At 48.2% G+C, this 27,310-nt stretch overlaps 1 protein-coding gene across 2 annotated transcripts in view; it reads right to left on the minus strand.

Moving 5' to 3' along the window:
• LOC116953015 (transmembrane protein 181-like) overlaps positions 1-27,310 on the minus strand; it is a 57,741-nt gene that overhangs the window by 21,190 nt on the left and 9,241 nt on the right. For both annotated transcript variants that reach the window (XM_032972826.2, XM_032972825.2), the window contains exons 3-10: positions 23,871-23,938; positions 18,887-18,980; positions 12,626-12,750; positions 12,099-12,224; positions 9,306-9,386; positions 6,401-6,500; positions 2,922-3,052; positions 684-778 (exon numbers count right to left, since the gene is read on the minus strand). In XM_032972826.2, coding sequence (XP_032828717.1) covers positions 684-778; positions 2,922-3,052; positions 6,401-6,500; positions 9,306-9,386; positions 12,099-12,224; positions 12,626-12,750; positions 18,887-18,980; positions 23,871-23,938 — 820 coding nt within the window. The remainder of the gene's footprint in view (positions 1-683; positions 779-2,921; positions 3,053-6,400; positions 6,501-9,305; positions 9,387-12,098; positions 12,225-12,625; positions 12,751-18,886; positions 18,981-23,870; positions 23,939-27,310) is intronic.

Genomic DNA, 27,310 nt, shown 5'->3' on the forward strand with positions numbered 1-27,310 from the left:
TCTGGGTACACACACGGAATGATACAGTAAGCAGTGGCGCCTCTCATCTCAGTTCTTTGTCTGGCCATGGGGATGACTCCAGGCTGATTTAATAGCACAAATGTGATTCCAATTTGCAATTTTAACACGTAGGCTTTCGCAACCAATATTATGTATATGAGATTTTTGGGCTACAATTGGCTGGCTGTCGCCTGATGAGGCTGATTGTAATTACCAACGCAACGTCGTCAGGGTACTCGAATTGTAAATGTTGTGGGTTTACTCTCCAACACACCAGAGTGCTGAACTGCCAATTGGCACTTTTTATTTAAGTGACAAACTTACTAACTGGCTGTGTCGGGTAGTGGTGGGTTGAACGACACATTAATATTTACGTGATCTAACCCAAAAAACCCCTACTATGGATAAATTTGCACTATTTTCACTTATTTATACCCTGTAATGTGTATATAGCAATTCCTCGCTTGATGCGTTTTTTTGCTCAACGCAGCACTTTTCAAGGAAGGCGTCTATCGCGTGGAATTAGGAATTACTGTTTTTTTTTATGGGGAGGCAAGATACGGGGAAGGAGGCATCTTGTCTGCTTATGTAAGCTGAGGCTCATGTGGGGCCCTTTCATAGGTGAAACCAAGGGGGCACTCGTCACCGTTGTCGCTGTTTATCTGGTGCGCGGTACTACGTACATCCTCCAGACACCCAGGGTGAGCGCCAGGAGCCACATGGGCCCCACGATCACCAGCTTCGGCAGGTAGAAGCCCAGGAAGCACCGGCGGTTGGGCTGCGAGGGCGCATGTCAACATGGTATTTTTATTAGTCTCGCTTGCAAGTGACCGACTGGTAGCCGGGGTCACCAAAATAAAAAAAAGCAATCACGTAAAAACAAAGTATAACAAGTTGGAAAAAAAATAATAGTTAATAGTTAATGCGAAAAACACGACCGCATCACAGAAGAAAACAAAAACAGTCGAGCAAACATAACTCAATATTAAAGTAAATTAATTTCTGGGAACAAAAGTTGGCTCACCAGTTCCGGATTAAGTGTGGCCAAAATGTGGTGAAATTGCACGACTCGTACCCATTCGCTGTCCCTGCTGTGGGTAGCAGCAGCTACTTGGTGGTTATCGCCCTCGCCTGGTATGCAGGAGGTCGTGGGTTCGATCTCGACCCTGGTGCCTGCTGCTGTATATTTGGAGTTTGCGTGCCTCTCTCTCCCCGTGGTCACGTGGATTTTTCTCCAGGTCCTCGGTTTTTTTCCTCCACGTTTAGAAACATGCTTTTTTGAGTATTTGACTGCAATACATTTCCACGCAATAATCCACTTCGCTGAGCTATCGTTTGTGCCCAGGTCACTTCTGAAAAAGAGCTGTATACCCCAGTAGGCCTTACCTGGTAAAATAAAAAATAGTTTATAGTTTCTGGTTTTATCTAAGTTTTTAATATAGTTGCTGAGCACGGATCCAAGGGTCCAAAATGTCAAGTGACTTGCAAAAACAGCATGAGCCAAGTTGTAATAGGTAACAGTGTAAAAAGTATCTTGAATTGAATACGGCTACTATTATAAGAGCATGGGAATCTAGATGTGATAGGAGGGAATTTCAAAGAGGAACAGCGTGAGGGAAGAAGCAAAATGAGAAGTGTGGTGACCTGCAGTCTGGTGGTTCGGTGGGTGAGTGAGGGCATGAGTGGATGGGTGCGTGGGAGAGTGGGCGAGTGAGTGGATGAGTGAGAGAGTGAGTGAATCTGTGATTGCACTGTTTTGGGGAATGGTGGTGCAATAGTTAGCGCGCTGCACTACGAACCCGGCGACCTGAGTTCGATTTCCGCTCACGGCCAACACCAGTGATGCTTATCTGAACTGGTCATGGGCCTCTCCTAGGTCAACTCAGCCTCAAATTAGTACCTAGTGCGGAGTGTAAACATTGTCACTGGGGAGACAAAGGCGGTCTGGTCATGAATGGTAGCCACCCACCTCCTCTTGTACAGTGGCAGCCTTCATAGGTACTCGCTAACAGCACTTGCCACAAAAATCCCTTCAGGCGATAAGGGGGATCTTCGCCTTCGTGATGTGGTGACCCGCAATACGGTGAACACAGTGGTATACATGAGTCTCACAGACCGAGTCTATCTTCCAAAATCCACAGGAGGGCACGACGTTTAGTCGAGCCATTGGGAGGCAGAGGCCGTCACACAAGCACACTCCTCCTCAGCACATCTCTTTACAAAGCAGCTCACTGACATTTCCCAAACCCATGTCAGTGTACCTCTGCTAAGCCATACCAGCCAATTAAATACTTAATGACATCATTACTTTCTGCACCAAGGATGTGAAACTTGAACTGTGACAGACAGAGTGATATAGCCCAGCACTGAACAATAACACGACGGGACTAGATTATCCTGCCGGGGTTTTACTTTTGACCAATGTTCAGGGCAGTGTCTGTTGGTTTTGGTTTTAAAAGGAACTCGGCACTTCAGAGATGCTCGTCTCAGCTGAAGACGCACCCACGCACGCACCTGCACGACCCATCCGAGAGAAATTCACGACCGTGCTAGAGGCAGACTGTGGGTGCAAGAAGCATCGTGCTGTGGTAACATTCGCCCCTAACAGAAGGAAGGTACTGGGTTCGATTCCCGACTCGGGTGTCTCTCCGCGTGGGGTCTGTTCTCTCCCCGGCAGTTCCCACCCACAGCTAAAGAAACTGTAGAACGTCACCGGGATCGGCCCAACATCACAAAGCTCAAACATTTCTTGAAAATTACTCATTTTCGGATTACACGTGGTGGTAGCAACATTGCCCACCCCGCCCCCTCCAGCCTTCTACAAAAACTTGGCAGGACCCTCCTGAAAGAAAGAGAATTTCATCAAGCGAGGCTTTTCTGGCTGAATGAGCTAAATTATAATGATATAATAACAGGCTGACCTGCAGGAGCAGATCGTGGAAGGCGCAAAGCCAGAACAAGAGCAGGCCGGCGAGGAAGGAGGCCTGGAAGCCAGCGTCCAGCAGCACGGGCACCCAGTTGCGCAGCGCGAAGGACACGGGGAACAGCGGGTCTGGGCAGGGGCACACACAGACTGGCGTCACACACACTGGCGCCACACACACTGGCGTCACACACACACTGGCGTCACACACACTGGCGTCACACACACTGGCGTCACACACACTGGCGTCACACACACACTGGCGTCACACACACTGGCGCCACACACACTGGCGTCACACACACACTGGCGTCACACACACTGGCGTCACACACACACTGGCGTCACACACACTGGCGTCACACACACTGGCGTCACACACACACTGGCGTCACACACACACTGGCGTGACACACACTGGTGTCACATACACACTGGCGTCACACACACACTGGCGTCACACACACTGGCGTCACACACACTGGCGTCACACACACTGGCGTCACACGCACGCTGGCGTCACACGCACGCTGGCGTCACACGCACACTGGTGTCACACACACACTGGCGTCACACACACGCTGGCGTCACACACACGCTAGCGTCACACACACTGGCGTCACACACACGCTGACGTCACACACACTGGCGTCACACACACACTGGCGTCACACACACACTGGCGTCACACACACTGGCGTCACACACACTGGCGCCACACACACTGGCGTCACACACACACTGGCGTCACACACACTGGCGCCACACACACACTGGCGTCACACACACACTGGCGTCACACACACTGGCGTCACACACACTGGCGTCACACACACACTGGCGTCACACACACACTGGCGTCACACACTCTGGCGTCACACACACACTGGCGTCACACACACACTGGCGTGACACACACTGGCGTCACACACACATGCTGGCATCACACACACACACTGGCGTCACACACACGCTAGCGTCACACACACTGGCGTCACACACACGCTGACGTCACACACACTGGCGTCACACTCGCTGGCATCACACACACACTGGCGTCACACACACACTGGCGTCACACACACTGGCGTCACACACACTGGCGTCACACACACACTGGCGTCACACACACTGGCGTCACACACACTGGCGTCCCACACACACTGGCATCACACACTCGCTGGCATCACACACTCGCTGGCATCACACACACACTGGCGTCACACACACACACACTGGCGTCACACACACACACTGGCGTCACACACACACTGGCGTCACACACACACTGGCGTCACACACACACACACACTGGCGTCACACACACACTGGCGTCACACACACACACATACTGGCGTCACACACACACTGGCGTCACACACACTGGCGTCACACACACGCTGGCGTCACACACACACTGGCGTCACACACACACACACACTGGCGTCACACACACACTGGCGTCACACACACACACACGCTGGCGTCACACACACACACGCTGGCGTCACACACACACATGCTGGCGTCAAACACACACACACTGGCGTCACACACACACACACACGCGCGCATCCAGGCGGTGCTCATCTACTGGTTACGGCCCTGAGCCAGGGGTAGCAATTCTGCATTCATTTGAGTCCGTTCCATAGGACAACCACTGTTGACTAACAACACGAACGATTAGCATGGTTGGCTACGTACGGTGTGAAAGAAGTTCAACATATGTACATACAAAGTGGTATTTATTTATACGCCTTGGAAGGTTGCGTGGGCTGCGATGACCCCCAGCCTGAATTCTAAAGAAAACCTTCTGATAATTTCAAATCTGTAAATGATGAGACCTCCAATTCCAACAGACACATTCGTGCTGGCTGAAAACAAACAGGTTTAATGTAAAGGTGTGCAGCATTGCATGTAGAAAATCTTAGCCTTATCCAAAACTGAATGCGTGGCCATTTTATTGAGGGACTTTTGTGCGGGTATCAAAGTGATGCGAAGAAGAATAGGCTTTACCCTTTGTGGCAATAACACAGGTGTTCAGATGCTCAAACTATTTCAACTATTTTCATTTTACCAGGTAAGGCCCACTGAGCTATGTAACTCTTTTTCAGATGCAACCTGGCCACAAATGATCGCTCGACAAAGTCGCTTATTATGTGGCAATTTATTGCAGCCAAACACTCTAAACGCATGGTGATTCTAAATGTAGAGGGAAAAACTGGAGGACGAACATGCAAACTCCAACTATACAGGTGTCAGAGTCAGGATCGAACCCACAACCTCCTGTATACGAGGTGAGGTATTTAACTTCTAGCCACCGTGGTGCCCACAACACCAAATAGACACCTATTGCAAGGGACCAAGTCTGCATGCATTGTCTCTGAAACTGATTGACCTACACAGAGACAGCCTTCTTTGTGGCCTTGCCACACTGTTTTATCACAAGCATGTGTGGTTGATGCACACTTGATGCCTTGCAATAGGTGTGCCTATTTGGTGTTTTTACATCTTAACACCTCCTGTGTTTTTGCCAGGAAGGGTGTGGCTATTTTGTCGGCAAGACCCGCCAGCTCAAGAGATGAGAAAATGTGGCTGCCCCAACTTTTGTTGACTGCAAGTTGCTCGCTCTATCGCTGAGCCACCATGGACAGTTGCGCAGACCGTGCGTGCAATGGCAATAACGACGCGGAATTGTGTTTGACACAGCGCCCCGTATGCCATAGCGGCTCACAGCGCTTCACATCACATCTCGCTCGCGCTTCTGCGGCCGTCTGTAAGTCTTCTTTCCGTGATTAGAAAGCCACCGGTGGCTATGACACTTTTAAATCATCTAGATTGAAAACTAATTTCATTAAAACTGCTGTTTGTGTTTTAGTTTGTTGTTCTTGACCTGCACCTCCGATTAGCGTGGTTCGCTATATGTACGGTGTGAAAGAAGTTAAACATACAGTAAAATAAAGAACAAAGATCCCCCGTAAAGCCTTAACAGACTGTTGGGGCAAGTGCTGCTAGTGAGCACCTATGAAGGCCGGCACGGGATATGAGGGGGTGGGTCGCCAGCACCATGCCTGACCACCTTTGTCTCCCCAGAGGCCATGCTTACACACTGCACCAGGTAATAATTTAAGGCCGAGTCGACCTAGGGGAGGCCCGGGACCAGTTCAGATAATTGTCACTGGTGTTGGCCAAGAGCGGTATGGAACTCGGCTCGCCGGGTTCGTAGCGCAGCGTGCTAACCGCTACACTACCGCTCCCCCAAAATACAGTACACGCATCTCCTCTCAAATATTTGAAAAGGCACCTCCAGCGGCAGCTGGTCCCTCGTGGTGCAATGACGTGACTCGGCACTTGGCTTTAAATCGGGCACCGGTGTTGCCAGGAGGGGAGCCGATGACTGCCGTGCGATCCCAACTGAAGTCATTTGTCTCCAATGCTCACGTGGGCCAGGAGGTGGCAGCCCAGGCCCAGCCTCACCGTTGTAGAGGACGAGCATGGGCAGCAGAGCGGTCGTCCACTTCTGTTCCATAGTCCACTCCAGCAGCGGCACCTTCAGCATGAGCCAGCCGTACACGCACTGCAAGGCACATCGCAGCAGCCGCAGCGTCATACCAAAGGCACGACACCCTGTTACACAATCGATGACCTCAGTACGGTATTATTATTATTACATAGTAATACCCAAATTTACGTCAAGCCCTTTTTACGTCGTTTTGGCAAATACGTCGTAACTGTATTATTAACGCCGCTACCTGGATTTGCAATCGCCTCAGCCCCACACGCTTACGTCACTGACAGCATCGTCGTACGTCCTCTCTCGTTATCCGTCGCCTCTTCCCCTTTGCCTCCACCGACTACTACCCTGCGAATCGCTTTGATTGACGCAGTTTCAATATTCGTCGTCGCACCTTTTGGGAACACATCCCCGACGTATACCGGTGTATTACTGCACGTTATTTTATTCTTAACATGATGCGCATCTGCAGCAGTCTGGAACGCTCTTCCTTCCGAGATTAGGAAGCCACTGGAGCTATGCACCTGAATTATATCTAGATTGAAAACTTAATTTATTTAGAACTGCTTTTTGCGTTTAGTTTGCCGTCCTTCAACCCGCACCTCCTTTAAGCACGGTTGGCTGCGTACAGTGCGAAAGAAGTTCAAGTTCAACATACATACATACACTGATGCCGTTTGACGTTGTTTGAAGTGAAACGTTTCATCTTTTTTACTCACTGGTGCGTGAGCTGAAACAATAACTTGGTGCGCTAAATGCTCGTACGCGTGACAAATACATGAATTTTGCTGTCTCGGGCGGTTGGAGGGCCTTAACAACATGGATTTAGACTAATAATATTCAACGATGAATCATATTGGCTGAAAAATCTTACGTGGCGAGCACAGTATAGGTGAGAATGAAGACGTCTCATTGGGAGAGTCAGCGAGAGCAGTAGACATACGAGTTTTTTGGGGTTAGATCGCGTAAATATGTGCCTTTAAACCCACTACCACCCGACACAGCCAATTAGTAAGGTTTGTCACATGAACAAAACGTGCCAATTCATTACTCGTACAGCACACCGATGTGTTGGAGATTAAACCCACAACATTTACAATTCGAGTACGATGTTTCGCCTGGAATTATAACGAGCATCATCAGGCGACAGCCAGAGTTGTGTAGAAATCCTCCTGTTTCGGTCTTAAAGCCTACGTGTTAAACTGAGAGCAGTCGAGCTATGTTGAGTTGTTGCAAGCACAGTCAACCAGAAGGGAGAGAATTGCAATGAAGGCAGCAAGAGCAGAAGCGACCTCTCATTAAGCAACGGCCAATTGGGAGTAGAGGAAGCGGAAGACACATCGCCCTATTACCCGGCGAGACGCGCACACCAAGGCACAGTGCCGTAACGTGGAGGGAGCGGCGTCACACGCCCCCATAAACCATCGCTTTATACGTAGGATTAAGGGGCTCAATAGGTGACTTCCAACTGGCAGAGATGTACGGGGTTGGGAGATGGTCCTAAAACAAGCATGCGTCTCTCTCGTTTGCGTGGACTGCTAAGTGGTATCTTCTCGTAATCCTTGTGGCAGTACTCTGGTTTCCTCTCGCACACAAAATACCCATTACAAACAAATGGGCTGCACAAGAATGCACACTACATTGCAAAACTAAGGTACAAAGAGTCCTAACGCTCGTGTTTTCATTGCTAAATAAAGTACGTAAATTGTTTCCATTACAAGAGGTGCCGACTTGTGCAACGATAGTGGGAAGTGGGGCTCAGGAAGAAGACCGAATCAAGCTGGAACGCTACCTGTGTAAGCCAAACACAAAGTGGGTTGTGTATTTCACTGTGTTTGCTAATAAAATCAATAAGTAACTTTATAAGCTGTTCCGCACTCATTGAGGTCAGTAAAGAGGTGTCCAAGTGACCCAAGTAAACACAAATTCCTTGAAACGAAGCAATAACAAAGGACAATGTGCCCTACATCATCACTCCCATTCTGTTTCAAAGCCTTCGATTAGCAAGGTTGGCTACGCACTGTGCGAAAGAAGTTCAATATACATACACACATTTACATATGCTCTGGATTTTTTTGTGTGGTTTTGATTTTATCTGGGTTACCCCTCCACAATTACCCTGAGTAACCCGGAAGTTGATGGTAAGTCAGCGGGTTTCCCGTGTGCCGTCACGTCACGTGCCGGTCAATCCGGTCCCTTAACAAAACGACCGGGGTCAATTTTTGTACTAAATATTCTACGTATGTTTGAATGTTGAACTTCTTTCATGCCGTACGTAGCCAACCGTGCTAATCGGAGGTGCGGGTGGAAGGACAACGAACTAATCAGACGAAATTTGGTGGAACGCTGCTAGGCTGGCTTGGAGTAGGGATTACTGGCATAAGGCACTACCACTTGGGAACAAGGTACGCCTATCCGTAACAACCCTATATTATTGTACGCTATACTCCAGTGTACTTTATTCCAAGGCCCGTGGGCCACTAGCGGCCCCTGATGTGCGGCCCCCCGACAATACACAAATTTGAAAACACCCCCACCAGCATTGTGCTGTCAAACCCCCATTGGTTTCAAATGTGTGACGGCACTCACACTGAAAGTGGTCCCCCTCTAAAACTCAGTGAAGAGCACTGCCGTACTCCAACAGTTCAGTGGTTCCCAACCAGTGGTCCATGGACCGCTGGCGGCGCTCTGCGAAGGCGAGGTCCGCGGAGCTGTCGCAGGAACGATTTCTGTTCCCAAAACAGCAGACCTGGCAATGCTCGGCACGGCACGGCGGTCCGCAAAACACATGTCGAGGGTTCAACGTGTCCACCGTGTAGATGGGGAGGCCACGAACGTGTGCCACCCCCGAATGAGCGCCGGGCGTACCATGATGATGAAGCTCAGCAGCACGAAGAAGAAGCGGAACCACACCTCGATGAGCGTGAACGTCTTGTTGTACATCATGAACTAGAGCACAGCGCAATGCACGATGGGAAATCTGAGCACAACGCACGATCGATTCATCACCACCGTCACCTTCATTCACCATCATCCCGAACACCACTCATCATCCACATCTGCATCATCATCTTTATTTATCACTATTGCTATCGTTATCTTATTCATCATCATGTACATCATATAAAACTAAATTGTTTTTATTTTACCAGGCAAGGCCAACTGAGATATGTAGCTCTTTCAGAAGCGACCTGGCCACAAATGATAGCTCAACAAAGTGGCTTATCACGTGGAAATTTATAGCAGCCAAATACTCGAAACGCACGTTTCTAAATGTGGAGAGAAAAACGGGAGGACCCGGTGAGAAAATAAGTGCGACCAAGGGGAAAACGTGCAAACGCGAAATATACAGGCGTCAGGGTCGAGATCGAACCATCTTTGTAGTATGGCTCGGCATAAAAAAGGTGCACCACAAGGGAGCAATTCGTTTTGTCCACCGACATGTGCGTGCGTTTGTGTGCACGAGGCAGAGTGAGCCCGATTGGTCAGCCCGGTGTGTCCGCAGAGTGAGCGCGATGACGTCACCACTCTCCTACTCCGAGATTCCTCCATTTCTTTAGAACTGTTTTTTGTGTTTAGTTTGTCGTCCTTAATAGAGGTTTTTTTGGGTTAGATCGCGTAAATATATAAATGTGTCGTTAAAACCCGCCACCACCCAACACAGCCAACTAGTAAAGGTTGTCACGTAAACAGAACATGCCAATTCGTCACCTAGTACAGCACCTCCGATTAGCATGGTTGGCTAGGTACGGTGCGAAAGAAGTTCAAAAGACATAGGGCCCCAACGTTTCTGCGCGGTGAACAGTGCTAAAAGCCAGCATGCACATCAGGGCAGTCCGCATAACTCAGGAGTTCTGCAAATGAGCAGAGCCCAACTCTGCAGGGATGAGGCCCACGAGGGGTTTTTTTTGTTGCCAACTGTTTTAAATGTTTTTCGTGAGCTGTGCATTTTGCTCTCACAGACGGCAAACCCCGGTACAACGTCAGGGGGGGGAATCTTGCTGGCAGAAGGCGCCATTCCAGGGCCAAGCGCAAGCGCACGCAAGTGTCTCGCTCGTCAGCGCGTCGGGGGTGATGTCAGCCAGCCCGCTCGCTGTCAGCGCTGCTGCCTCCCAGGTGTCGTGAGCCTCGCTCAATCTGCTGCAGCGAGGCGCCGCCGCCGCCTGGCTCCCTGTAAATTACAGCTGGCTCCGGGGCATTTTAAATTATTTACAAGCCAATATGTCGGAGGCAACTGTACTCACAGCCCATACAGTAATGAGCACATGGCAATCACCATCCTTTTTGCGGTGCAGCAGTGCAGTCCTTTGATTGACCAAAGTGAACAAATGTATAGTGTACAAATAACCAACATAATCAAACCTTTTTCGATGAAGGCTATCATAAATCTCAAGGACTCGATATATTTATTAGCGAGGCAAGTGGCATGTGCCTGTAATCCGGTTCATTAGAGGGTATTGGGGGGGGGTGCAGTTTCCATCATGACTTGTGAGATTCCCAACTCACTCAGTGGTCGAGTCGCCAGGGCATGGCAGTACAACAAGTGGGTGAAAGTGATATCGCATCGCTGGGTCATTGCCTATCGCACCTCGGAGTGAAGGGCTGGGAACCTCTTCCTTACTGAGGTCAAATGGGGACTTGGAAACACCTTTGGCAGGCAGCCATATTAAAAAATAAACTCAACAGTGACTTCTGTCAATTTCAAGGTGTCCTTGCAGGTGATCGATCCGCAAGGAAAATTAGAAACACGGCGGTTTGCCAGGTCGAAAAATCATCACTTCTAATTCCCGATTAGTGCGGCTAAGATGCCTGCAGTGACGAGTAAATATTGTGTGCGGACCGTTTAAGAATGATAGCCTTAATGTGACCGCAACCCATATGAAATTAAGTCATGGGCTGTATCAGGGCCACAGGGAGTAGCTCCAACCCTAACTCCTGTATAACTGGGGTTTGTGTGTTCTCCCCGTGGTTGCGTGGATTTTTAAGCCACTTCGTTGAGCTATCATTTGTGGCCAGGTCGCTTCTGAAAAAGAGCTACATAGCTCAATAAGCCTTACCCGGCAAATACATCGATTTATTTATTTATTTATAATTAATTCCTAGGTATTTTTTGCAACAATTACGGTGATATCCAGTTTGAATCGGTGACAATTTTGGTAAATATCTCTCCCGTCTCTCCGTGCTGCTCTGATGGAGGCATACAACCGGTGGTGGACGAGTGCCGGCACAAGGCGGGCGGCACGCCGCAACAGCACTTCTCAGAACACCAAGATCCCCCGTGTAGCCTTGACAGACTGCTCAGGCAAGTGCTGTTAGCGAGTAACGCCTATGAAGACCGGCACGGCACACGAAGGGGTGGGTGGCCACACACTACGCCCGGCCACCTTTGTCTCCCCAGTGGCGATGTTAACACAGCGCTGCACCAGGTACTACTCATTTGAGACCGAGTCGACATAGGAGAGGACTAGGACCGATTCAGATAATCGTTACTTGTGTTGGCCGTCAAGCACAAAATCGCCGAGTTTGCAGCGCAGCGCGGCGCTTACCATCGCTACCCTCCTGCCCCCCCCCACCACACCACCACACCACACCAGAACACCAAACGCATGCGTGCGGTGAAGTAGCATGCGTGCATGCGGGGCGGGCGGGCGGTGCGCTCACAGTGAAGTAAATCTGGCGCACGGGGATGGCGAGGTCACCCAGCCCGTGGAGGCGGAGACGTGCGAAGTAGTGGCCGTAGGCGATCGACCCCAGGTGGAGCACCACCAGCTCGTTGCACGTCGGCACCTGAACGTAAAGAGAGAAACCGTAAAGAATAATAATCATAATTATTACTACTACTTTACACTTGTTAACCCAAGAAAGTGTTTGAGTCTCGATGCACTTTTTCAGCATGGACCTAGTAAGTTATTGCAGCAGGGAGCAATGTTGCTCTGTATAATCCCAATTGCCTGTAATTTGCAAGACATTTTTTGTTGCATTGGGATGTTTTGGCCAATACTAGTTAGATTCTATGTTTTTTGAGTTTATAGGGAATCTGGATGAAACCTATGCAGAACACGGGGAAAACATACAAACTCCACGCAGAAATGCGCCGAGTCGGGGATCGAACCCAGGTCCTTGTTGCTGCGAGGCACGAGCGTCCCCGCTGCGCTAACCCCCCGAGCGCCCCAGCCAAGACGCCGCACCTTATTGCAGATCACCGTGTAGTTGTGGCTCCGCGCGTTGCTGTCGCTGATCAGCTCATCCTGCTTCTCCCCCGTGATGCCCAGCAGCACTACCGTGAGAGTGAGCTCCGTCCTCACCACTTCGTCTGGCTCACACACACACACACACTCGCTCACGTGAGCCACAAAGACAAAGATTCCCCCATATAGCTTTGGGGTAAGTGCTGTTAGTGAGCACCGATGAAGGCTGACACGGCACCACGAGGATGTGGGTGGCCAGAACCACGGCCGGCCGCCTTTGCCTCCCCAGTGGCAATGTTTACACATCGCACCAGTTACTCATTTGAGGCTGAGTCGAACTAGGAGATATCCAACGCAGGTTCAGACAATCGTCACTGGTGTTGGCCATGAGCGGGGATTGAACCTGGCTCGCCGAGTTCGTAGCACAGCGTGCTAACCACTGTGCCACCGCTCTCCACGTTAGCCACACACACGCATCTACACAAACATGCACATGTGCTCGCTAAAGTCAATAAAGACAAAGATCCCCCGTATAGCCTGTAACAGACTGGTGGATCAAGTGCTGTTAGCGAGCACCTATGAAGGCCGGCACAGCACACGAGGGGGTTGGTGGCCAACACTACGCCCGGCCGCCTTTGTCTCCCTCATGGCGATGTTTATGCACCACACTAGGTACTCATTTGAGGCCGAGTCGACCTAGGGGAGGCCCAGGACCAGTTCAGATAATCGTTCCTGGTCTTGTATGTGAGCTGAAATCGAACCCGGATCGCCAGGTTCGTAGCGAAGCACGCTACACCACCGCTATTAAATTCAACACACACACACACACGCACGCGAACACCCACACAAGCACCGGCGCACGCAAACGTTTCCGTACACAAGTACGATGGCACAGTCAACTCTCGATTATCCAGGGTCATGCCCAGGAGGCATTGCTCGGATAAAACAAAAACACAGATAATGCAAAACACGTGGAAATTCAGCTGTAAGTGTCCCGATTGTTTAGCTACATCACAGTGGGGGTGAAGGCATAGAATGCCTCGCCTGTTTTTATCGCTTCTTACACTGACTGGAGTGCACCGGACTGCTGTCTATGATATTTGTTTCTCTCATATCACGTTTGAGAGTTTGGGACATGCCGCTCAGGCACGTATCTACGAAGTAAAAAAAAACTATGCCGTAAAAGGGCTGTTTCAGCCAATCAAGCTGTGGGTCTTTCTCAGTTGGTTTAGAGATCCTTCATCAACTATAGCCGTTCATACATTCAGTCGATAATGCCAACACCAACAATAAAAAAATAACCTACGTTAGTTTGTACAGGCAGGCGCTGGACCAGTCTGCACTTTCTACCCATCATCAGCAGAATGTAGTCGGTTAAAACAACTGCTGCCCCAACCCGTTATCCCATGGTCCCCCCCCCCTTACATACCCTGCTCCCGATCGCTACCCCCTACCACGGAAGGGTGCATTGCGGCCGAGCCTGTTATACATTTTCCACGTTGTTCCTACCGCTCCTTTTGAAATCCCCACTGTATTTCTGGGTTCTTTAAGGACAATAAAAAAAATGCTTACAACAATAAAACTGTTTCTGATAGATTGATAACAGCTGTTTTGTTTGTTGTTCGTGGTTTATTTTATTTTTTTTTGGGGGGGGGGGGTTCCGCTTTCCTTTACATTCTGGAACCTTCAATGCGAGCCCCCCCCCCTGTGCTGGAGCCCGCATGGCTGAACGAAGGCTTGTGGAGGGAGAGGGAGGGAGGGATTCCGCGAGCGAACGCATCTCAACCCGGGCTCACGGCGGCGCCTCTCCTCCAGGCGCCCCGTGTTGAAGCGCACGATGTACCGAGCCGAGAAACAAAACGCAATCGGCACTTTCCATCAGCCTAAATAATTTATCGAAGTTGTCAGAACATAAAGTTTTCACGTGCCGACTCCGCGACGCGAGGGGCCGCATTGAGTGGCAAAGCAACATTGCTACGGACGTTTGGCCAACTCAATTTTTACGAGCGTTTACATTCGTGAACTCAGAGAGAACGCACAAGTGAGGGGTTACGCACTCAAAGGTCTGCACATATGGGTTCATGAACCTACTTTCTATACTCTAATATCCTGGTCACCTCACAGGCCACAGCTTCTTTGGGAGTTTCACAAATTTGTGGGCTTGTATGTATGTACAGTGAACTTCTTTCGCGCTGCACGTAGCCAACCGTGTTAATCGGAGGTGCGGGGGAAGGACAACAAACAAAACGCAAAATGCACTTCTATAGAATTGAGTTTTCAATCGAGAGTCATGACCCCTTGCCTCAAAAGCGCTCACCTGCAGTTGTGCGTCCCTGTGCCTGGCTCTTAATTTATCAGGCGGTCAATAAAACAAGCACCATTATGTGGCAAGCCGAGAGCGGCTGTCCTTTACGGACTGAGAGCACTGACCGCTAAGATCGCTTGAGAGCTCCCACTGCGAGGATCTTCTGGCTCGCCTCTCAGTATACCGGGTTCTCAAGTGCAGCGAGTTGATGGTCTCACCCCAGTTACTGATGACCGTACAAAAATACCAAATCAAGTGCAGGGAGTTGATGGTCTCACCCCGGGCTCTGATGACCGTACAAAAATACACAATCACATTAAAATTGGTGCTATACTTCACAGACTGAACACTCAACGTAGGAAAGTACAATTTCCACTCGCCGGCTCAGCGTCGCCAATGGAGACAAGCAGAGTCCCAACGCTTGCTTGAGTGGGGGCGACACTTTACGATTGTCATCCGTCTTCACCCGCCCAGGTTAATTGTGAAATCACAATAAAAATGCGTTTAAAATGCGTTTGATGAAAAACGCCTAATCATGGAAGTACAATGAAATATAACTCAACCAACATCGAGCTATTATAATCAATGCCAAGCAAATATGGTCGATTTCACCACTAATTGTATTTTTAATTGCTTAGGCACATGCCAAGTTAAAGTGCAATCAATCTTAATCAACATGCATTGATCACATTAAAAACTAGAAGAGGTCAAGATGAAAATGCAGCCGCCCTGAGAATTATTTAATCAGCCTGAGGGCAGGGGTCACCATTGCGGTCGAGATTGGTCAGAAAAACACAGCTACAGTGATCCCTGTGGTTTACACAGTGGCGTTCTAGCTGGCAGCAGCGTCGTTACAGTAGTGCGCTTGTCAAATCTGGGCCGGAGCACCCAGTTGCTCCCTCACCGCATAAATGAAACGTGATGATTGATGATCCCAGCCCTTACCGATGCACTCCAGTCACTCGCTCGCTCGCTGGCGGTCATTGGCCTCCTTTTCACTCTTCTATAGCTGCAGCTGCTGCTACTGTACTTGGTTACTGTTTCGCTTGAACTTCACTCACCGATTCCTCCACCTGTGTTGAGGACTCTGTCTACCAGACACGGACTGTTTCACCTCATCCAGCACACCGCAGGTCACAAAGACTCGCTCACCTGCTCGCTCACCCATTTACACACTCCCTCACTCACTCAAAGACAAAGATCCCCCAAACAGCCTCTAACAGACTGTTGGGGCAAGTGTTGTTAGCGAGAACCTATTAAGGTCGTCACGGCACATCAGGGGGTGGGGTGGCCAACACCACGCCCGACCACCTTTGTCTCAGTGGTGATGCTTACACACCCCACCAGGTACTCATTTTAAGGCCGAGTCGATCTAGGAGAGGCCCGGGACCGGTTCACATATTCACTGTCACCATTATTGGTCGTGAGCGGGAATCGAACTCAGGTTGCCGAGTTCACAGCGCAGAGCGCTTGCCGCTAAGCCACCGCTCCTCACCACCCGCTCACCACGTTGCAGGTCACAACATTTCTCTTTCTGCTAACCTCTCAAACTAACCTTGGACAATTCGAGATATTCGGTTCCACTCTTGCCTCTTACAACTCTAAATGTGCCGTTTATTGCTGGCCACTTGGCATTTCGGGGCCATCGGGCCTGTGGACCTCTGCTCAGCAACGGTGTTCAGATTAAAATACCACTGAGGACCAAAGTCTGATAAAATGCGTGATGATGAGGCAGTGCTCATCATGTCCCTTGATTTATATACAAAGTGGTACTCATGGTACTAACCGCGCAGATGGATGGATGCTTGCTTCATTAGTAAGAGCTACATTGCTTCGATCAGTTTTGATGTTGCCGCGACATGTGATTACAATGTTCATTATAAGGCGATTTATCAATCGATTGCTAAATGTAGATCTCCCTGTGACATGCCAGTAATCAGGTTGTTTGACCATACTTCACCGTGCTGGCTCCATACATTACCGTGATAACGTTACATTCACAACAAACAATATTACTTCGTTTTATTTTCTTCGTCAAGTTAAAGTCCCCTGAATCCAGTAAAATCATGAGCTTGACATATAAACAAAAATATTCACTAAGGAATAGTCATAAGATAGCAAATGAATGGTAAATGTGCCCTGTTAAACCTTACTTTTGTCTCTTTGGCAAAAGTGATGGGATTTAAAACATCCCATAATGACTCCTATAACTGAAACTTAATGAGAAATTCAATGACACAATATATTACAATCACGGTGCCAAAAAGCAGCGGAGAGAGATATAAATGAATTAGGTAAGAGCCTGCCCGCCACACGGAGGTTTAAATTTCTCATAAAAATGTGTCAACGTTATTACAGTTCCGAACATCAGAATAAAATGTGTCTCCAAGATTAATGCATGCGGTAGAATGTTGGCAAACGATATAAATGTTTTTTTGCCCGTGGCAGACGAGTGCACTATAAGTTAACGGATTAACAGGAAGGCTGCTTTCCGTATCCTAGGGCATCTCGGGGCCGCCCAGGCCTGTCGTCACACAAGCACCATGGCCTCTGCACAGCCACCAAGCTCCATGAATCACCGAAGGGAGAGGGAGGTGATTTGCCCGGCGGTAGCCGCGTCCGCCGCTTGATGCAGAGGTTCGCGATTTTGAATTCGGCAAGCGGCCCTGGTTATTATTATGATTGTTATACCGCAGAATACTAAAATAGCGCAAATATGTGCCCAGTCTGCTTCACGGTGGATGTCGTAGATTTCACACCCGCTGCAGAGGTCATTAGAAACGAGCAGGCCATTGTCTGCTAGCGTCAGTCAAAATTTGAACAATTAATTTCAAATCCATGAGAGGTTTTTTTTTGTTGGGTTAGATCGCATTAGTACAAATGTGTCGTTAACCCGCCACCACCCGACACGTAAACAAAACGTGCCAATCAGTGACTACTTCAGCACCACCGGTGTGTTGGAGAGTAAACCCACTACAACATTTACAATTTGAGTCCTGTGACGTTTTGCTGGTAATTACATCCAGCATCGTCGGGCGATTTTGCCAGATGTTTCCAAACCTTACTGATTGGCTGTGTTGAATGGAGGCGGGCTAACGACACATTTATACCAACGTGATCTAACCCAAAAAAACCTTTATTGTGAATAACATTTGTCGTGAATACCTACGTGTCCATCTTGCGAGTTCAGCGCACCGGTGTGTTGCAGAGTAAACCCTCAAAATTTAACATTTCGAGTACTGCGACGTTTCACCAGTAATTACAACCAGCCTCACCAGGCGACAGTCAGATAGCCGCCCCGTGCCACGAGAACGGCCCGAATTACCAAATGGACTAAATTATTGGCAATTATCACCATCACGCCACCACTCCGCGTGGCATCGTGTTGCGCAATGCCAGTTTGATCGCCAACAATAGATTAAAGGAGTTGGTCTCGTCAAGGAGAGCGACGATGGTGGGTGACCCCGTGACCTGATCACGCTCAATGACCTTCCCCTCCAGCTGAGTGCATCCCAACAGGCAGTGGTGTCACAGCAACACGTCATTGCTCTGTCACTGCCTGTCACCCCTTTAACTCAGGGGTCGGGAACCTTTTTCAATGATCTGAGGCCGAACAGGACTTTCAAACGCCTTTGGCGGGCAGCCACATGCACACGCGCACACAGAGAGCTCAGTAACTGCTGTCACTGCGAGGGGGAACTTGCAGTGACAGAAGTGACTGGATCTGTGCTATATTAAGAAACATTTTGTCGTCAGGTTTTCCCCTCCAGTAGCCGATCAGACGCTTCCAGCGACAGAGATAAATATCATTCGCGGGGCCATTTCAGAGCAGATATTTCCGACGTGAAATGACGTCAAGGGTCATTATCTAACCCGTGGAGCGTAGGAGAAGTGCCCGAACCTCGACCTGCGCTGAGCCATGTGCTCACTCGGGACCAGAGATGGGTGCAAGTCACCTGGCGGCGTCTGCAGCTCCAGGCGCAAGGTCAGCCAGAGCTGCTGGTTGAACGGATTCAGTTCCGGAGTCTCCAAGGGGTACTCCACTGCTGTCTGCAAAGACACACCAAGCAAAAGCCACCCACCGCTGCTCGTCATGGCCCATTCAAAGAAGACGTATGTTGAAAGATAAAAAGCAAAGTGATTTCCTACTCGATTAAGCGCTGCAACTCATCTCCAGTGTACAGCCCTGAGCCAGTTGTGAAAATTCCATATTCGTATGGCATGGACGAGTCTTTCCATAGGGCAACCACTATTGACTTCCCCCACAATTCATGACTTGATTAAGAGGGCACGGTGCACACATTATATGAGCAACACAAACACACCTTTTTGTGTTTCTCTGCATGTTACCATGAAGGGCAAATACAGTACAATGTACATTATTATGGGGAGTGGTGGCACAGTAATTACCACACCGTGCCATGAACTCAGCAACGCAAGTTCGATTTCCGCCATGGCAAACATCGGCGACGATTTATATCTTAATCGGTGTCGAGATCTCCCTTTACCCACCCCCACTGGGCAGTGTGGTGCAGTACAGTTAAACAACTTCTTGAAATGTCGTGGCATAGGGAGGCCTTCATCCAGCAGTGGATTGACACAAAAGGCTGCAAATTACGATACCATTATTTAAATAGTCGTGGTAAAATTATTTATTTATCTCTTGGCGGTATATATTTTTTATCTGATCGATCTTCCAAACTCCTTTTTCTTTAAACATGGTGATCATTTGAGAGAGGAAAAAAAATAGAAATCCAATGACTTTCAATATTCATCAAACCCACACCATGCCCACCGGGTCATCTCTCCCAGATAACAACGTCCCTGTGATGTTAACACGAGATTTAGAATCTCGCCCTCCTGGTTGAATCATAATAATAATAGTAGTGGTAATACATAGTTCACACGATAATAATAGGAAAGCCACGGCGACTCCTGAGACTCTTTGTCAAGAGGGTCCTGCACCACGATGCTTGGTCAGTACCGATGACTCGTGCACGCATGTTGCACGCGATGCGGCGCGTGACAAAATGGTAAATGGTTTTGTTGCAAATACCCATTTCCCCGAGGCATGACGGCAAGGTCACATGCGGGACAATAAAATGTGTTGGAATAAAAATTGCATCAAATGCGACATCTACTTGACATCGTAAACCATTGCATGTAGAACCTGGGTTCGATTCCCGACTCAGGTGCATTTCTGTGTGGAGTGTATAGGTGTTCTCCCTCTGTTCTGCATGGGTTTCTTCTGGGTTCTCCCGTTTCCTTCGATAACTAAAAAAAATACGGTGTAATTAATTGCCCAAACATCCCAATGTAGTAGGACCCTCCGAAAAAAAGTTTTCAGACTCAGTGTGTCTTCGTGGGTGAATAAGTAAATTTGTTAAGCTGAAATGTACTACATTTAAATGGTTAAAATATGTTAATATTACACTGTCATTGGAGGACTGTGATTTCTCGGCATTGGATTTGCACGCTTGTGTAAGTCTCAATGACACGGGTGCCCTCATTGCGCAGGAAAGGACGGAAAGATTGATATTGCAGCGGTCTGTCAGCACAAACATTATTTGGCGATACTGCCACATAGGCTGCGGTGAACAAGCACAAACATCACAAACTCAACACGCTTGGAAGGAACACCGTGGCCTAAAAAGGCATAAAATATGTATCAGGTGACACTTTGGGAAAAGTTCCTGCTCACAGCACACGTGGCACGTGTGCTGCGAAGATATAGCCGACTGAATTCTGTGAAAGCGATGGCCCCATATGTGTTACAGAGGAGAGCGTTAAAAATATTGAATTCGTGCATTGAGAATGGTGGGAGACGTGCGGAGGCTTTGATATGAATAACATAGGTCATGTGCCATTGCTTGAAACGTCGCCTATTGCAGTACGTACAAAAAAATGGTGTTCCTTTTAACGGCGCCGTTATTGACGAACGTATTGAGTTTTTGTCAACACGCAGATTTTCTGGAAAACAGACGTGGCAATACCACCTTGGTCATCACATTCCACTGCTGCAGCGGGCACAACCCCCCTAGGTTCTTGCCTTCACATTTGTGATGTCAGTTTTTTCTCCAGGGAATACACTGCACCACTGGCGCTTTGTCAAGGAGACGTCATGGGCTGGGCAGCTTTACGATAAGACATCTAACGCAAAATTGGGCAGGAAGGAAGGTATAATCGCGGCGAGGAGTCCGCTCGGCATATCATCCCTCTAGGGTCGATAAAAAAGAGAATACAGTACCACTTTGCAGGAAGTGACAAGTGTGTGTGCTCAATGGCTTCGCGACGAGGGACGATGTTAGAAGCGCGTTATTACGCTTCGCACGTGCGTTTTCGTAGTCGCAGTTTTTCGGATCAGGCGGCGTGTTGAGCACATCTTCTAATGAAGGCACTACTTACTGCGAGAAACTTTAGGAATTAAACTGCAGGCAAAAACAGATGGGTTTTTGCATTGCGAGGCCACGACGACTTGCTATGGCATTCATGCAGCAGTGGCTAATGCACAGCTGATGATGATGATGGATGTTTCATATTTAAAATGGACCTCCTGAAGATGCCCACAACAGTGCGTGGCGAAAGCTTACACGGGAAGATCGTCTCATTAACGAGACGACCCCTGCATGCAGTGTTCACAATCTCTCACCCAACCTCTCACCCAACCTCCCACCCAACCTCTCACCCAACCTCTCACCCAACCTCCCACCCAACCTCTCACCCAACCTCTCATCCAACCTCCCACCCAACCTCTCACCCAACCTCTCACCCAACCTCTCATCCAACCTCCCACCCAACCACTCACCCAACCTCCCACCCAACCTCCCACCCAACCTCTCACCCAACCTCCCACCCAACCTCCCACCCAACCTCTCACCCAACCTCTCACCCAACCTCCCACCCAACCTCCCACCCAACCTCTCATCCAACCTCTCACCCAACCTCTCATCCAACCTCCCACCCAACCTCTCACCCAACCTCTCACCCAACCTCTCACCCAACCTCCCACCCAACCTCTCACCCAACCTCTCACCCAACCTCTCACCCAAGGTCTCACCCAATCTCTCACCCAACCTCTCACCCAACCTCCCACCCAACCTCCCACCCAACCTCTCACCCAACCTCTCACCCAACCTCCCACCCAACCTCTCACCCAACCTCTCACCCAACCTCTCATCCAACCTCTCACCCAACCTCTCACCCAACCTCCCACCCAACCTCTCACCCAACCTCCCACCCAACCTCCCACCCAACCTCTCACCCAACCTCTCACCCAACCTCCCACCCAACCTCTCACCCAACCTCTCACCCAACCTCTCACCCAACCTCTCACCCAACCTCTCACCCAACCTCCCACCCAACCTCTCACCCAACCTCCCACCCAACCTCTCACCCAACCTCCCACCCAACCTGTGGCTCTGGAGCCACATTTGCCTCTTTAAGGTCTGCTTCGTGATGTTATTTATTAAGGACCCACCATCTCGTATTCACAGTGCATTGTTGCTCTTGAAATATATGGTTATTTACCGAATTCGAAATAAATGTTTTTTCTTGTCATTTTGGTTGCAGATTCCTGGCCTAGGGAAACCGCGATCTTGAACAATGAGTGAACCGTCCACTTCTGGATCAGGGCCTCCCCACATAGTGTCAATTGTGGATGGTGTTTAACCATACCTCACCATTCTGGTCAGTGCAGGTTGGCAAAGGAGGTTCCGCCGAGGACTATTTCAGATATCGCTTGTCACTGACATTAGCTGCAAATGTCAGGTAGCCGCTTTATAGTGCAGCGCACAATGCTCAAGACACCATTAGATAGGGCTTGTCAAATAGCAGGCTACAGTGAGTCGTGAAAATTATACATTACTGTGGCAGATACAAGTTCATCTAAAAGGACAACCACTGTGCACTTTACATAGAATGGTGCCTATTTTATACTAAGAGGGATGATGATAAGGTAACACTGCAGTACTCTCTGGGTCTTTCGGTAAAATCATGTAGATAGAAAATAATAAAATAATAAAATAATCACGACGTTTCGTTCGCAACACAAGCAATCATCTTCAGGTGAAAAAATACAGCAGGCGGACTGCTGAGGCAGGAAGAAATACAGCGAGAGAGCTACTGCAGCCAAAGGTTATAAAGGTTTGAGATGGGGACAACCCAAGGGTAAGTGGGCGGGGCTAGAGATGGAATTTGCAGGTAAATGTAGGATCTCAAAGCTTGGAATACCTCGGCTATTGTGTTGCTAGAGATTATCATGTCAATGTGTTAATGTAACCCCACGGTTACGGTGCTGAAGAAGCCATTGTATGGCTAGAGATTAGCATGTTAATTCGGTTAATGTGACCCCACGGCTACGGTGCTGAAGAAGCCATTGTATGGCTAGCGATGTGAGATTAGCATGTCAATGTGTTAATGTAACCCCACGGCTACGGTGCTGAAGAAGCCATTGTATGGCTAGAGATTAGCATGTCAATCTGTCAATGTAACCCCACGGTTATGGTGCTGAAGAAGCGGCCATTGTATTGCTCGAGATGAGAGATTAGCGTGTCAATGTGAGATGGCTCCCGCAGCAGCGGCTGTCTTAATGAGAGACATTCAGCCTATTAAACAACGAGCGCCACCGCCGCATCGAGGAAAAGGGAGCAGCAGCTTTGTTAGTGAGACATTTAGCCTGTTAATGTAAAGACTTTTAACAAGGTAATGTAACTCAGAGAGTCGGAAATACCTGCTAACATACGCAGGTAGGATGGAAGCATCACAGCCAGTTATGACTTAACCTGGTTAATAACGTCCTTCCAATGATTGCTCAGTTTGTACCTATCTTCTCGGTTGAAATTGTGTCTGTGTTTATATATCTGGATGGCTTCATGAACAGTCACCAAAGCTTTAAGTCAAGATTTAACACTGCAGTGTTATATGAAGTGTGCAAGTGTTTACCCTGAGGTCATCCGGATGCTCTTCTATATCCGTGGCCTTGAGGATGTGGGACTCGGTGATTTCAGGGCCTGAAAACACAGCAAGAAAAAAAATACTTCAGGGAGAAAACCAGGAACAAGAATCGTGCCCATGCTTTGATTGTGCAATGCCCTCCAATTAGCATTCATCCTCAGAAGTGTTGATTTGGTGATAATAAAATTAGTTTCTCGCACCAGCTGCATAAGAAGCAGTGCATAGTCGACAATGAAACCACAGGGAGCATATAGCGGTCCTGCTGGGGAGTGCGGCGGGTGACGCTTTGACCAATGTGGCCAATAGACCTCGAGGTAAGTCCCTAATAGCAACATGACATAATGCTAAAGTTTAATTCACGTTGATAAATCTTTTTTTAGCGTTACCATGCCTCCACATTTCAGGCAGCAAGAATAGACTGAGATAGACGGGGAGAGACAAGGCATTATTATAGCTATCAACTTAAGTCGGAAAGCATTGCAAAGCTACAGAATGGCAACAGGTTTGTCTATTGCCTACACGAGGGAAGAAATCACGCAGACAAATTAACTGTTAAATAGGTATGTAGGCTTGGGCAAGACACTATAAGGAATGATGGTCAGTGGTCAAGAATAATGAAAGAGTGGCAGCCAAGGAATGGAATGCGCCATGTACGAAGCCAACATGAATGCACCCACAGTGCACTGGGGCTATTTCTGATCAAAAAAAGCATGGAGGACCTCACGTCCTACTGCACTCGCATTATCGAGCCGGGTGGCTATGTGCTTGAAGTGCTCGTCTCAGATTGAAAGTTAAATCCCAGCTCGGGATCAGCTCAGTAAATGATCACTCCAGAGGGGTTAAAATGAGTACCGCTCTGTGTGCGAAGTCAGCAGTGGCGGCCACCCAACAGAGTGACTGGTCTCGCCGTGGGAAAGTGGCATTGCCACCCTGGCTCAGGGCCACCAAAGGAGCCGTGCTGTGTCCATGCCGTGTTGAAGCCGGGGTAGACTTGCTGGGCTGCCCTCGTCTGTACATTATGCAGATGGGGGCTGTGCTTCATACAAAAGTTCACAAAGAAATACACCTTTGGGCATACAGAGCAAGGGTGTAATTGCAATGGCTCGACTTTGTTTAGTTTTCACAGCTAGAAGAGGCCTTCATTGAGTGAGCTGTCTGGGCTGATTGCCACCCGGTCTGGTACAGCCGCCAATTAGACGTGTCATAGCACGCATTGACGTTGTTTACGCATTGATGTCTACGCTATCATCCCCGTCACGGTATTTCTGGCACTGTTCATGGTTTACAGAGGGAAAATCAATTTTGGCTGTCGCCTGATGAGGCTGGTTGTAATTACCGGCGAAACATCATGCTCGAATTGTAAATGTTGTGAGTTTACTCTTCAACACACTGGTGTGCTGAACTAGTAACGAACTGAAATTTTGATTTAAAGCTTTCGTGACTGCAGTAATTCATATTCTTGTTTCATTCGGTAAAGTCACGTTGAAGGGAAACAATAAAATAATAAAATATATATAAAACAATAAAAACATTCTCACGACGTTTCGACCATAACACAAACGGTCGTCATCAGGTGTGTCGGTTTGCATAAATGTATTTATTTTTAAACGGTGTACTTATTTATAAAAAAGAAACAAATAAGACGTCTGCGAATTTATTTATTTATTTATAACAATACACCTTTTGAATAAATAAGTTTATGCAAACCGACACACCTGATGACGACCGTTTGTGTTATGGTCGAAACGTCGTGAGAATTGTTATTGTTTTATATATTTTATTATTTTATTGTTTCCCTTCAACGTGACTTTACCGAAAGAACTAAGAAATAGTAACGAACTGGCTTGTTTTGTTTTCGTGACAAACATTACTAATTGGCTGTGTCGGGTGGTGGCAGGTTTAACAACGCGATCGAACCCAAAAAAATCTCTATTATGAAAAATCGTCCACGCCGCGCCTTCACATTCGCCCGTCTGGACGGACACACCGACTCAGTTCACTCTCATGGCGCATTTAATGCAAGTCTCTTAATTAAGCCGTCCCATCTGAAATTATTATTTTGTGTTATGTATTATATAGGTTTGTGTCGAAAGAGGATCCATGTTTTACAGAGAGGGAGGGTCCTTGCCTATGAACATCTCGCAGTTCACCATCATTGGCTCAAGCAAGACCGACTGCTGATGAGACAATGAATGTCCAAACTGGTCCAGTGTTTTTGCTGGTGTTGAACCAACGCTGCAAGAACGATGCACTCCCAGAAAGGTTGTGTGGCTGATAGAATGAGTAAAAAAAATACTTAGTTTTTTTTGTGTGTGTGAAGAGATGGATATGGAAAGTCGGGCGCATTGTGTGTCTATTTAGTTTATTTTCCATGTGAAGTGGCACTCTTGAACACAGAAAGAAGCCACTGCACGCCCACCTCTGTGAATAGACGTGTTCAGTGTCCACGCTTACGCAACACCGTTGTTTCTGAGTGCACTTAAACTTGTTCAACCACATTCGCTGAGGGCCAAGGGGCACACCCAGGTAACCCAAATATAGGAATAGAATAACACACCCTGAAACATGCCATCAGAGCACTGTAAGTTTCAAATAAAACCAGAAGCGAGATTCAGCTGTAGATATTATATTTAGAGTGTGTGTGCATGTGTATGAAACCTTATTCGGAATGTATCTTATAAATAAACTAAAAACTATTTTTATTTTACCAGATAAGGCCCACTGAGCTATGTAGCTAATTTGCAGAAGTGACCTGGCTATCATAAATGATAGCTTAACGAAGTGGCTTATTACGTGGAAAATTATAGCAGCAAAATACTCTGAACGCGTGTTGATCCTAAATGTGGAGGGACAAACCGGAGGACCTGGAGGAAAATCCACATGACCACGGCGAAAACACGCAAACTACAGATACAGTGAGGGAAAAAAGTATTTGATCCCCTGCTGATTTTGTATGTTTGCCCACTGACAAATAAATGATCAGTCTATAATTTTAATGGTAGGTTTATTTGAAGTGAGAGCCAGAATAACAACAAAAAAATCCAGAAAAACGCATGTCAAAAATGTTATAAATTGATTTGCATTTTAATGAGGGAAATAAGTATTTGACCCCTCTGCAAAACATGACTTAGTACTTGGTGGCAAAACCCTTGTTGGCAACCACAGAGGTCAGACGTTTCTTGTAGTTGGCCACCAGGTTTGCACACATCTCAGGAGGGATTTTGTCCCACTCCTCTTTGCAGATCTTCTCCAAGTCATTAAGGTTTCGAGGCTGACGTTTGGCAACTCGAACCTTCAGCTCCCTCCACAGATTTTCTATGGGATTAAAGTCTGGAGACTGGCTAGGCCACTCCAGGACCTTAATGTGCTTCTTCTTGAGCCACTCCTTTGTTGCCTTGGCCATGTGTTTTGGGTCATTGTCATGCTGG

The sequence above is a fragment of the Petromyzon marinus genome, chromosome 49 (assembly GCF_048934315.1).
Source record: "Petromyzon marinus isolate PM22_M1 ecotype Great Lakes invasive population chromosome 49, UKy_Petmar_22M1.pri1.0, whole genome shotgun sequence".
NCBI lineage: Eukaryota > Metazoa > Chordata > Hyperoartia > Petromyzontiformes > Petromyzontidae > Petromyzon > Petromyzon marinus.